Source organism: Hemitrygon akajei, chromosome 28 (genome assembly GCF_048418815.1).
Source record: "Hemitrygon akajei chromosome 28, sHemAka1.3, whole genome shotgun sequence".
Classification (NCBI taxonomy): Eukaryota; Metazoa; Chordata; class Chondrichthyes; order Myliobatiformes; family Dasyatidae; genus Hemitrygon; species Hemitrygon akajei.
The window spans coordinates 6,700,611-6,713,043 of record NC_133151.1 but is presented as its reverse complement, the minus strand read 5'-3'; the positions used below and the strand labels follow the sequence as shown (position 1 = coordinate 6,713,043).

At 48.1% G+C, this 12,433-nt stretch overlaps 1 protein-coding gene across 1 annotated transcript in view; it reads left to right on the top strand.

Annotated features, from left to right (window-relative positions):
- Positions 1-7,758: 7,758 nt before the first annotated feature.
- men1 (multiple endocrine neoplasia I) overlaps positions 7,759-12,433 on the top strand; it is a 33,964-nt gene continuing 29,289 nt past the window's right edge. Inside the window, 2 exon segments of the mRNA XM_073031255.1 lie at positions 7,759-7,871; positions 11,709-12,161. Coding sequence (XP_072887356.1) covers positions 11,732-12,161 — 430 coding nt within the window. The 5' untranslated portion in view covers positions 7,759-7,871; positions 11,709-11,731.

Genomic DNA, 12,433 nt, shown 5'->3' with positions numbered 1-12,433 from the left:
GGCATTCCTTCTCTCCGCCAGCCTGCAGGTCACCCTTGGGCAAGGTGTAGCTCCTGCTTAGCCCCTCAATCAGGGTCACATGAAGTCATGGGGGCAGGTGGTGGATGGTCGTATGAGCAGCCGGTGCAGATCACAAGTCCTGGTTCTCCGATCACTGATGCCAGGCGGACAATCTCGGAAGAGAATTGATAATGGCTGGGGGTCCTATAAAAGACACGGCCCAGAAGAAGGGTACGGTAAACCACTTCTGTAGAAAAATGTTGCCAAGAACAATCGTAATCATGGAAAGAGCACGATCACCCACGTCATACGACACGGTGCATAAGGAACGAACAAACTGCACTGTTACTCACCATTCTGTCTTCTGCAACTTAATCTGGAAGGCCTGTACCACCTAGCTCAGGGACAATTTGTTATCCAAACAACTCTTCCTTACCTTCCCGATTGTTATCCTTGTTGGAATGAGTGATAGTGTGGGTGTGGCTCTTGAAACACTGCACCAAGAAGCTACATTTGAGTGAGATGTCAGAGTCCTGATTACATCCAGGGAACTACACCCCGCTATCACTGCATCCTCCTCTAGCCCTGCAGCTCTGAAACGTTGGGGCTTCCAGAGGTTTCAGAGTTCAAGGCCCAGGCAGCCAATAACACAGTCCTGGCAAGGAGAGCAAAGAAATTTTGGGCATGGATGCATTCAGTCAGTCATTCATTATGTGCCCTGTCGTATGACATGGGCGATCATGGTCTTCTAAGGCAGGGGTTCCCAACCATTTTTATGCCATCGACCCCTACCATTAACCGAGGGGTCCGTGGACCCAGGTGGGGAACCCCTCCCTGTTCTAAGGGATTATCTATTGGTGGGTCCTCAAATGACTGTAGGGGCCGATCCAGGATCCACATATTCTGCAGTATATACAAGTACCAAGGATTACACATATTTCAGCTGTTACCAATTAAACCTATGTGTTAAATAATACTAAAATAGTTGTCAAATTATAAGTGCCGCTCATCTGCACCTTTATCTTGCCTTGATACGTTTGGCGATCTTGGTTGCCAGGCTTGGACAGAAAAGGCTGTACAAAGGGCAGCCACGCTCTGAAAGGTTCTGCTCACACTGTGTTGGTACAATGCCTGAACTCTGTTCTGTCAGCACACTGCTTGAACTTTCGCCTTACTGCCACTTCCACACCTCTATTCCCACCGCTGTCTGTAACGAGTCTGCACGTTTTCCCCGTGGGTTTCCTCCGGGTGCTCCGGTTTCCTCCCACAATCCAAAGACGTACAGGTTAGGGTTAGTAAGTTGTGGGCGTGCTATGTTGGCACCAGAAGCGAGGCAACACTTGAAGGCTGCCCTCCAGTACACCCCTGGCCTGTCACAACACACAAAATGCTGGAGGAACTCAGCAGGTCAGGCAGCATCTATGGAAAAAGTACAGTCGACGTTTCCATAGAGGCTTCCTGGCCCACTGAGTTCCTCCAGCATTTTGTGTGTGCTGCTCGGATTTCCAGCATCTGCAGATTTTCTCTTGTTTGCATCCCTGGACTACGTTGGTCTATGACGCAAATATTGCTTTTGATGTTTTGATGTTTCAAAGTAAGCATATTATCAAAGTACATATGTCACCATATACTACTCTGAGATTCATTTCCTCGCAGGCATTTGCAATGTCTTAATGTCAATAAAGCTCATCTCTCTTAAATCTGTCAATGGACACAGTCAGAGGGCTTTTCTCTCACTGTGAAAGAGGATGTGAGGTCCCTCGATGGAGGTGTACAAAATGATAAGAGGCACATTTGCTTCAGGATGGAAATGGTTAATACAAGAGGGCATAATTTTGAGGTGATTGAAGGAAGGTATGGGGGGAAATATCAGAGGTAGGTTTTTCACACAGGGAGCGGTGGATACGTTGAACGTGGTACTAGGGCTGGTGGTAGAGCCAGGTACTTTAGGGCCATTTTAGAAACTCTTAGGTAGGCACATGGATGATAGGTAAATGGAGGGTTACGTAGGCGGGAAGGGTTAGATTGAGCTTGGAGAAGGTTAAATGATGGGCTGACAGACCTGTATTGTGCCGTCTAAGCTCTTTAACACCAAGCATGGGACAGTCTGTGATTTTATTTTAAATCAATCTGACCCAACATGGAAGCAACCAAGAAGCAAGAACAACCAGCAGAGATAATCCAGATTCACCATTACTGAAAGATTCAGGCGGCACTTCTGTACCTTGGTTGACATGGAGTCTGATCCGTCACGGCCGACTCAGTTTCGACCTCTGCGCCATTTCCTCATGCTCTCCCAAATATCCTTCGCGGGCCGTCAATTTCCACATCTGAAACGTTCAGCGACTCCACCTCCTCAGGTCTCTGCAGTAGAGATCAAATCAGATACCGTTCGGTTTATCGTCAGATATATATACACCATAGTGCAAAGAAATTCCTGGCTAATGTGAACTCTTTGCTGGTTCTGTCAGTCCCGAGCAGAGCAGTTCCCATCCCAACTTGAGATATGATCCCTCAGGGTACTTTCTATAGAAACGTGAAGAGAATCTCGCTGGATTCTCATATCATTCGTTCGTTCAGAATGTGCTACGTAGTATGACACGGGCAATTATGGTCTTTACATGACCAAGATTTTTCATGGCAAAGTGACCCCAGTCGTAATCAATACTCTTCAGAGATTGTCTGCCTGGGGTCAGTGGTCGCATAACCAGGACTTGTGATCTGCACCGGCTGCTCGTACGACTGTCCGTGACCTGCTCCCATGGCTCCACGTGACCCTGATTGGGAGGCTAAGCAAGTGCTACACCTTGCCCAAGGGTGATCTGCAGGCTAGCAGAGGGAAGGAGCGCATTACACCTCCTTTGGTATAGACATATACAGTATTCCTCAAAATTCAAAGTTCAAAGCAAAGTATTAAATTTATATTGTACCATATACAACCTTGAGATTTATTTTCTTGCAGGCACCCTGAAAACAAAGAATCACAATCAAAATCCACAAAAAAAAACTCACATACACATAACAAAGATCTCCAAATATCCAGTGTGCCAAAAAAAAATACAAATTGTGCATGTCTTTAAACTCCTGTACCTTCTCCTTGATGGTAGCAGTCAGAAGTGGGCATGTCCTGGATGATGTGGGTCCTTGACGATGGATGCCGCCTCTCTGAGGCATTGCCTTTTGAAGGTGTCTTAGATACAGGGGAGACTAATGCCCATGTTGAAGCTGGCTGAGTTTACAGCTTTCTGCAGCTTTTTCCGATCATGTACAGTGGCCCTTCCGTACCAGACGGGGATGTGGCCAGTCAGAATGCTCTTCACGGTACATCTGTAGAAATTTGCCAGTGTCTTTGGTGACATACCAAATCTCCCCGAACTCCTAATGAAATATCAGAATCAGAAACAAGTTAATTTTCACCGGCATGTGTTGTGAAATTTGTTAACTTAGCAGCAGCAGTTCAATGCAATATGTAATATAGAAGATAACAATAATAAATAAGTAAATCAATTACAGTATACATATAGTGAATAGATTAAAAATATATATATTAAAAAAGTGAGATAGTGGTCAAGGGTTCAATATCCATTTAGGAATCCGATGGCAGAGGGGAAGAAGCTGTTCCTGAATCGCTGAGTGTGTGCCTTCAGGCTTCTGTACCTCCTCCCTGATGGCAGAGGGGAAGAGGCTGTTCCTGAATCACTGAGTGTGTGCCTTCAGGCTTCTGTACCTCCTACCTGATGGTAACAGTGAGAAAAGGGCATGCCCTGGGTGCTGGAGGTCCTTAATAATGGATGTTGCCTTTCTGAGACACCACTCCCTAAAGATGCCCTGGGTACTTTGTACCCAAGATGGAGCTGACTAGATTTACAACCCTCTGCAGCTTCTTTCGATCCTGTGCAGTAGCAACCCCCCCCCCCCCCCGCCCCGCCTCCGTACCAGACAGTGATGCAGCCTGTCAGAATGCTCTCCACGGTACATCTAAAGAGGTTTTTGAGTGTATTTGTTGACATACCAAATCTCTTTAAACTCCTACTGATGTATAGTTGCTGTCAATCCTCTAAGAGGATTGGTATGTGTTCCTTCATCTTACCCTTCCTGAAGTCCACAATCAGCTCTTTCGTCTTACTGATGTTGAGTGCCAGGTTGTAGCTGCGGCACCACTCCACTAGATGGCATATCTCACTCCTGTACGTCCTCTCGTCACCACCTGAGACTCTACCGACAATGGTTGTAAAATTTATAGATGGTATTTGAGCTATGCCTAGCCACACAGTCATGAGTATATAGAATAGAACAGTGGGCTAAGCCCACACCCCTGAGGTGCACCAGTGTTGAAAATCAGCAAGGAGGAGATGTTACTACCAACCCGCACAGATTGTGGTCTTCCGGTTAGGAAGTCAAGGAGTCAATTGCAGAGGGAGTTACAGAGGTCCATCAGGTTCTGTAACTTCTCAATCAGGATTGTGAGAATGATGGTATTAAATGCAGAACTATAGTCGGTGAACAGCGTCCTGACATAGGTGTTTGTGTTGTCCAGGTGGTCTATAGCCGCTGTCCTGCCTTCTTTGTAATTGCATCAATATGTTGGGTCCAGGATAGATCCTCGGAGATGTTGAAACCCAGGAGCTCATCAATCCCACTGATGATCCCCCAACACCACTCAACCAGCTGATCTACCTCGCTCCTGTGCGCGTCCTCATCGCCATCTAAGACTCTACAGCAACAGTTGTGTCGTCGGCAAATTTATAGATGGCGTTTGAGCTGCGCCCAGCAACGGAATCGTGGGTGTAGAGAGAGTAGAGCAGTGGGCTAAGCAGACATCCTTCAGGTGTGCCAGTGTTGATTATCAGCGAAGAGATGTCATTTTATGGGCGTGCTATGTTGGCGCCAGAAGCACTTGCAGGCTGCCCCCAGCACATATTCGGAGTGTGTTGGTCGTTGACGCGATATGACACATTTCATTGTACGTTTCAGTGTACTTGTGTATAAACATTGCAAATCTCTGAAAATAGATACACACTTGTAACAGGTAATAATATTAGACCATGAGAGCATAAGACATAGGAGCAGAATTAGGCCATTTGGCCCTTCAAACCTGCTATGCCATTCAATCATGACTGATCTTTTTTTCCTTCCTCAACCCCACCTCCTGGCCTTCTCCCCCTAACCTTTGATGCTGTGTCCAATCAAGAACCTCTCAATCCCTGCCTTAAATACGCCCAACGACCTGGCCTCCAAAGCTGCCTGTGGTAACAAATCCCTCAAATTCACCACCCTCTGGCTGAAGAAATCTCTCTGCATCTTTCTTTTAAATGGAAGCCCCTCTATCCTGAGGCTGTGCCCTCTTGTCCTAGACTCCCCCACCACGGGAAATATCCTTTCCACATCTACTCTTGTAACCCTTTCAACATTCGAAAGATTTCAATGAGATTTCCCCCCGCCCTTCTAAATTCCAGCAAGTACAGACCCAGAGCTGTCAAACATTCCTTGTATGATAATCCTTTCATTCCCAGAATCATCCATGTGAACATCCTCTGAACCCTTTCCAATGTCATTGTTTCTTAGATAGAGTCCAAAACTGTTCACAACACTCAAGGCGAGGCCTCACCAGTGTCTTATAAAGCCTCATTGTCACATCCTTGTTCTTGTACTCAAGACCTCTCGAAATTAATGCTAACATCGCATTTGCCTTCTTCACCACCGACCCTATCTGCAAGTTAACCTTTAGGGTCTTCTGCACAAGGACTGCCAAGTCTCAGATTTTTGGATTTTCTCTGCGTTTAGAAAATAATCTGCAGAGTTATTTCTACTACGAAAGTGCATGTTCATGCATTTTCCAACGTTGTATTTTATACGCCACTTTCTTGCCCATTCTCCTAATCTAAGTCCTTCTGCAGCCTACCTGTTTCCTCAAAACTACCTGCCCCTCTACTAACCTTCGTATAAACTTGGCAACAAAGCCATCCATTCCATCATCTAAATCATTTATATGCAGCATAAAAAGAAGTGGTCCCAACACCGACCCCTGCAGAACACCACTAGTCACTGGCAGCCAACCAGAAAAGGATCCCTTTCTTCCCACTCGCTGCCTCCTACCAATCAACCAATGCTCTAACCATGCCAGTAACTTTCCTGTAATACCATGGGCTCTTAACTTGGAAAGCAGCCTCACGTGTGGCACCTTGTCAAAGGCCTTCTGAGAGTCCAAATATCATCACTGCATCCCCTCTCATCCACTGCATCCCCTTTATCTATCCTACCTTTTAATCTCCTCAAAGAATTCCAACAGGTTCATCAGGCAAGCTTTTCCCTTAAGGAAACCGTGCTGACTTTGTCCTATCTTGTCCTGCGTCACCAAGTACTCCATCACCTCATCCTAACAATTAACAATAGCCACTGAGGTCAGGCTAACTGGTCTATAATTTCCTTCCTGCTGCCTTTCTCCTTTCTTAAAGAGCGGAGTGACCTTTTCAATTTTCCAGTCCTCTGGCACCATGCCAGAGTCCAATAATTTTTGAAAGATCATTATTAATGCCTCAACAATATCTACCACTACCTCTTTCGGAAGCCTAGGTGACTTACATACACATAGGTCTTTCAGCATTTCGAGCACATTCTCCCTTGCAACAGTAACTGCACTCAATTCTCTTCCCTCGCAGCCTTCAACATTTGGCTAGTGCCTTCCACAGTCGAAGGGTCTTGGACCGAAACGTCGACTGTTCATTCCTTTCTATAGATACTGCCTGAACTGCTGAGTTCCTCCAGAATTTTGTGTGCATTACTCTGCATTTCCAGCATCCACAGAATTGCCTGTATGTTATATAAATAATCCTTTCTCTTTTCCACCGATAACCCTTCAGAGAAGCTTGGCAGAGAGGGCAAGGGATCTGTTTCTGGTGCATGGGTACAGTCACTGTCCCATCCCCCAGATCTTGATTGATCAGCACCTTTGTAATGGCGGTGAGGAAATTGCTGCGTGTGGATCTTGCTATGCAGTAATCCCACTTCCTCCATTGTGGGTCAGAATGCTTCACAAACACTACCTCATCCTGAGGCGGCATGAGCAATTGGTGCCCAGATGAGCTGGGGTCTTGTTGTGCCACCGACATGCCAGTTTCTTTTGGGAAGAATCATACGACCGAAATCATCGAGCGCTCAGCGCCGTCTTCCAGCCTCTCGCTCACTGCTGCCGGAAGAGGGTGTCTGCGTGTGACAGCTTCTCTCTCCCTCTCACTTGCTGCTCCCGACGGAAGGTCTTCGCATTCGAGTGACCTCTCTCTCCCTCCACGCTGTCGGAGGTTGGCAAGGTTCAATCGATGCGTATATCTCACGTTTTACGCTCGCTTTTTCTTTGCTGCAGTTTGCGCAAATTTTGGGTCTTTTTCTCACGTGGGAGGGGTGGGGTTGCTGTTTTTTCTCCTCTTTGAACGGGGTTGGTTCCATGGCTCTCTGTGGGGAGTTGTATACTGCATACATCTTTTGAATCTTTTGAAATGGTTCAGCATGTTTGTGCTGAGGTGACGATTTAAAATCAATGCCTGCCACTGCACCCACTCTCAGTCAATGCCGACCTCCCAGCAGGGCAGCCATGAGGCAGGAGAACAAGGCGCCAAAACCTCCGCGCAGGCGCATTAGGCGAAGCAGCCACCCCCGCCCCCTTGCGGAGGCGGGAGGAGGAGGAAGGGCGAGCATGCGCTCTAGGCGCGCCCGCCTACAACTCCCGGCGTGCAACCAGCGCCGCCCTCCGCCCGGCGCGTACGGCGCATGAACTACAACTCCCAAGGTGCATCGGCGGCAGCGAGCCGGTGCCAGGGTTGCTGAGGCGACCGTGAGGCGGCCTGGCGTGGGAGGGAGAAGCTGAGTGGCCTCAGGTAATGCGAGGGCGGGATGGAGGGGGTTGGGGGTGTGGGAGAGGGAGGAGACGGCGGCGAGGAAGCAGGCGTGCAGTTGTGAACGGCGGGGCTGGATGTCGGCGTTTCCCTTGCCATGCTTTGGCCACTGCGAGGCCTCGGGTCGCAGCGGAATAAAATCCCCCCTCTTTGTCCAGAGGCGTGCACCGTGCCTCTCCACGGGCAGATCTGCCCAACTAATCGTGGATGTGGTCTTTACCAACAAGCAATGACGGGTGGAGGGCTGGATATTTGACAGTTCACTAAGTAAATTTATTATCAGAGTACGTGTATGTCAACCACGTACTACCTAGCGATTCGTTTTCCTGTGGATATACGGTACTCAGCAAATCTATAGAATAGTAAGTATAAGATCATTGAAAGATCAACCAGTGCAGAAAACAACAAACTGTGTGTAGATGCAAATATAAATAAATTGCAAAAAATGACGAGATCATGAGATAACAAGATAGTGTCCATAAAGTGAGATCATTGGTTGCGGGAAAATGTCAATGGATGGGGCAAGTGAGTGTAGTTATCCCCTTCTGTTCAAAAGCCCGGTGGTTGAGGGGTATAGTAACTGCTCTTGAACCTGGTGGTGGTGAGTCCTGAGGCTCTTGTACCTTCTACCTGCTGGCAGAAGCAAGAAAAAGCTGGTGAGTGAATGATGTTTTCCTACAATAGTGTTTCATGCTACTAATAGTGTACAAGGTGATGAGAGGCATTGATCGTGTGGATAGTCAGAGGCTTTTTCCCCAGGGCTGAAATGGTTGCCCCAAGAGGACACAGTTTTAAGGTGCTGGGGAGCAGGTACAGAGGGGATGTCAGGGGTAAGTTTTTTACTCAGAGAGTGGTGAGTGTGTGGAATGGGCTGCCGGCGACGGTGGTGGAGACGGATACGATAGGGTCTTTTAAGAGACTTTTGGATAGGTACGTGGAGCTTAGAAAAATAGAGGGCTATGGGTAAGCCTAGTGATTTTTGAGGTAGGAACATGTTCGGCACAGCTTTGTGGGCCAAAGGTCCTGTATCGTGCTGTAGGTTTTCTATGTTTCTGTGGTTTTCTATGTAGATGTGCTCAATGGTTGGGAGGGCTTTACCCGTGATGTACTGGGCTGAATCCACTACCTTTTGTGGGATTTTCCGTGATTCCATACTAGGCCATGATGTACTCTCCACCGCACATCTATTGAAGTCAAAGTTTTAGATGTCACGATGAATCTCTGCAGACTCCCAAGGAAGTAGAGGTGCTGCCGGCAAGAACAGTAGAACAAATAATCACAGTAGAATCAGTGCAAAGCTGCACGCTAAGTCTGCCATAAGAAGACAGACTGAGCAAATGTAAATAAGTGATACTGAAAGCGTGAGCTATAGAAAGCGAGTCCAGAGATTGTGGAATCAGTTCAGAGTTGTAGCGAGTAAAGTTATCCACACCAGTTCAGGAACCTGATGGTCATGGGGTAATAACTGTTCCGAAACCTGGTGGTGTGGGGTCTGAGAGCGAGAGACAGAGAGACACACACACACACACACACACGCACACGCACACGCGCACACGCACACGCACAGACACACACACACGCACAGACACACACACGCACACACACAGACACACGCACGCACACACACACAGACACACACACACACAGACACACACACACACAGACACACGCAAGCACACACAGACGCACACACACACACACACACACACACACATTTATTTTAACCCACAAGTTAAAAGGTAAACAGTACAACGCTACTGGTGCTTCATACATGATGAGACCTGAGTGGTGGCAGGGAATCCAGCAGCTTTACGGCCTGGGGGAAAAAGCTGTTTCCCAACCTAACAGTCCACGTCCTAATGCTCTGTTACCTCCTGTTTGATGGTCGAGGGTCGGATATATTGTTAGATGGATGGGAGGGGTGATTGACAATGCTAAGGGCCCTGCGCACGCAGTGCTCCTGATAAATATCTCCGATGGGTGGAAGGAAGAGCCCGATGATTCGGCAGTCCTTGTGATCCTTTGTAGGAATTCCCATTCCAGACGGTGATACAGCTGGTCAGGACACCCTCGATGGTGCTCCTGTAAAAATTGGTTAGAATGGAGGTGGACGGGAGAACCTCGCTCGCCTCAATCTCCTCAGCAAGTGGAGACGCTGCTTTCTTGAGGGACTAGGTGAAATCGTCACGTGCACACTCAGAAGCTTTGGTGCTCCTAACTCTCTCCACGGAGGAGCAATTTATTGTTCAGTGCGGAGTTGTCAGCCTCTCAGTATCAGTGCAGGTCTCAGTATGATTTACTTAATCGTTTGTCAATCTTTGTTATTTGTAGTTTTTCATAAGTTCTCTATATATTTCCTTTTTTCCCCTGTGAACATCTGCAGGAAAATGAGTCTTGGGTAGTATATAGTGACATTTCCAGTAGGTTATTTGATAATAAATTTACTTTGATTTTGACTTTGCTTGCACTAGTTGAGGACCTGACACAGTATCTGTGCATAATGCCACAGTGGGTAATTTACAATCAGAATCAGGTTTATTGTCACCGGTATATGTCGTGAAATTTGTTCTTGTGGCAGTAGGACAATGCGATACATGATAATATAGAAAAGAACTGAATTACAGCAAGTAAATATATATATTAAACGGTTAAATATGTTGTGCAAACATAGAAAAAAAAGTAGAGAGGTAGTGCTCATGGGTTTGAAGTCCATTCAGAAATCGGAGGGCAGAGGGGAAGAGGCTGTTACTGAATCGTTGAGTGTGTGTCTTCAGGCTCCTGTACCTCCTCCCCGATGGCAGAGGGGAAGAGGCTGTTACTGAATCGTTGAGTGTGTGTCTTCAGGCTCCTGTACCTCCTCCCTGATGGCAGAGGGGAAGAGGCTGTTACTGAATCGCTGAGTGTGTGTCTTCAGGCTCCTGTACCTCCTCCCTGATGGCAGAGGGGAAGAGGCTGTTACTGAATCGTTGAGTGTGTGTCTTCAGGCTCCTGTACCTCCTCCCTGATGGCAGAGGGGAAGAGGCTGTTACTGAATCGCTGAGTGTGTGTCTTCAGGCTCCTGTACCTCCTCCCTGATGGCAGAGGGGAAGAGGCTGTTACTGAATCGTTGAGTGTGTGTCTTCAGGCTCCTGTACCTCCTCCCTGATGGCAGAGGGGAAGAGGCTATTACTGAATCGTTGAGTGTGTGTCTTCAGGCTCCTGTACCTCCTCCCTGATGGCAGAGGGGAAGAAGCTGTTCCTGAATCGTTGAGTGTGTGTCGTCAGGCTCCTGTACCTCCTCCCTGATGGTAGCAGTGAGAAGAGGGCATGTCCTGAGTGATGGCTGCCATTCATTCTGAGGCATCGCTCCTTGAAGATGTCCTGGATGCTATGGATTGAGCTCAATCACTGAGGTGAAGCTAGAACTATAGGCCATGGCTTCAGGGTGAGAGGTGAAATGTTTAAGGGGAGCACGAGGGAGATCTTCACTCAGAGATCAGTGAGAGTGTGGAACGAGCTGCCCGAGCAGGTTCAATTGCAACATTTAAGAGAAGTTTGGATAGGTACATGGAAAGGGTATGATCCAGGGGTAGGTCGATGGGACTAGGCAGATTAATAGCTAGGCATGGACTAGATAGGCCAAAGGGCCATGCTGTAGCGTTGTATAAGCCTATGACTCTATTTCCAACGTCGGCAGTTCTAAATTTCATTATGTTGTGCCAGAGGATGCCAACCTTTTTGATGTCCTGGACCAATGCCACTAAGCATGGGGTTCAGGTGGGGACACTGAGTCGTGATCGGAGTGCATTCTCCACCCTCACTGCTGGTGTCGTTGCACAGGTGCCCAACCTGCAGGAGACGAGATGGGGCTGAAATCCACGCAGGCGGCCTTCTTTCCCATCTGCAGCATCGTCGACGTGGTCAAGCTGTTTGAGTTTGAGCTGAAAAAGGACGAACCAGACCTGACCCTCCTGTCACTCGTGCTGGGCTTTGTGGAGCACTTCCTGGCCGTCAACCGAGTCATCCCCATCAACGTGCCAGGGTACAGCTTCGATGGGAGCTCGGAGTCCAGGACTTGCTTTCCCCGCGTGGATCTGGGCCAGATCAAGGCGCTGCACGCCAGGTTCACCACAATGATCCGGGGGGCCGTGGACCGCTCACTCTACCCCACCAAAGGGAGTTACTCCAGCCGCGACCTGGTGAAGAAGGTGTCTGACGTGATCTGGAACAGCCTGAGCCGCTCGTACTTCAAGGACAGGGCGCACATCCAGTCCCTTTTCAGCTTTATCACTGGTAAGCTCTCCGCTGGTTTGCCTGTCCACGCAGATAGGCTGGTTGACGCAATCCCTGGCATCCTCCGCTTCCGCTGGCAGTTCGTTGCACACTTCCTGCACCCTCCTGAGTGAAGGAGTTCCCCCTCGAGTTCCTTTTGAACATTGACCTTTCACCCTTAGCCCATGAGGTCTCGCTCTAGTCTTAACTAACCTCAGTGAAAAATGCCTGCATGCATTTACTCTGTCTATACCCCTCATAATTCTGTATACCTCTATCAAATCTTCCCTCAT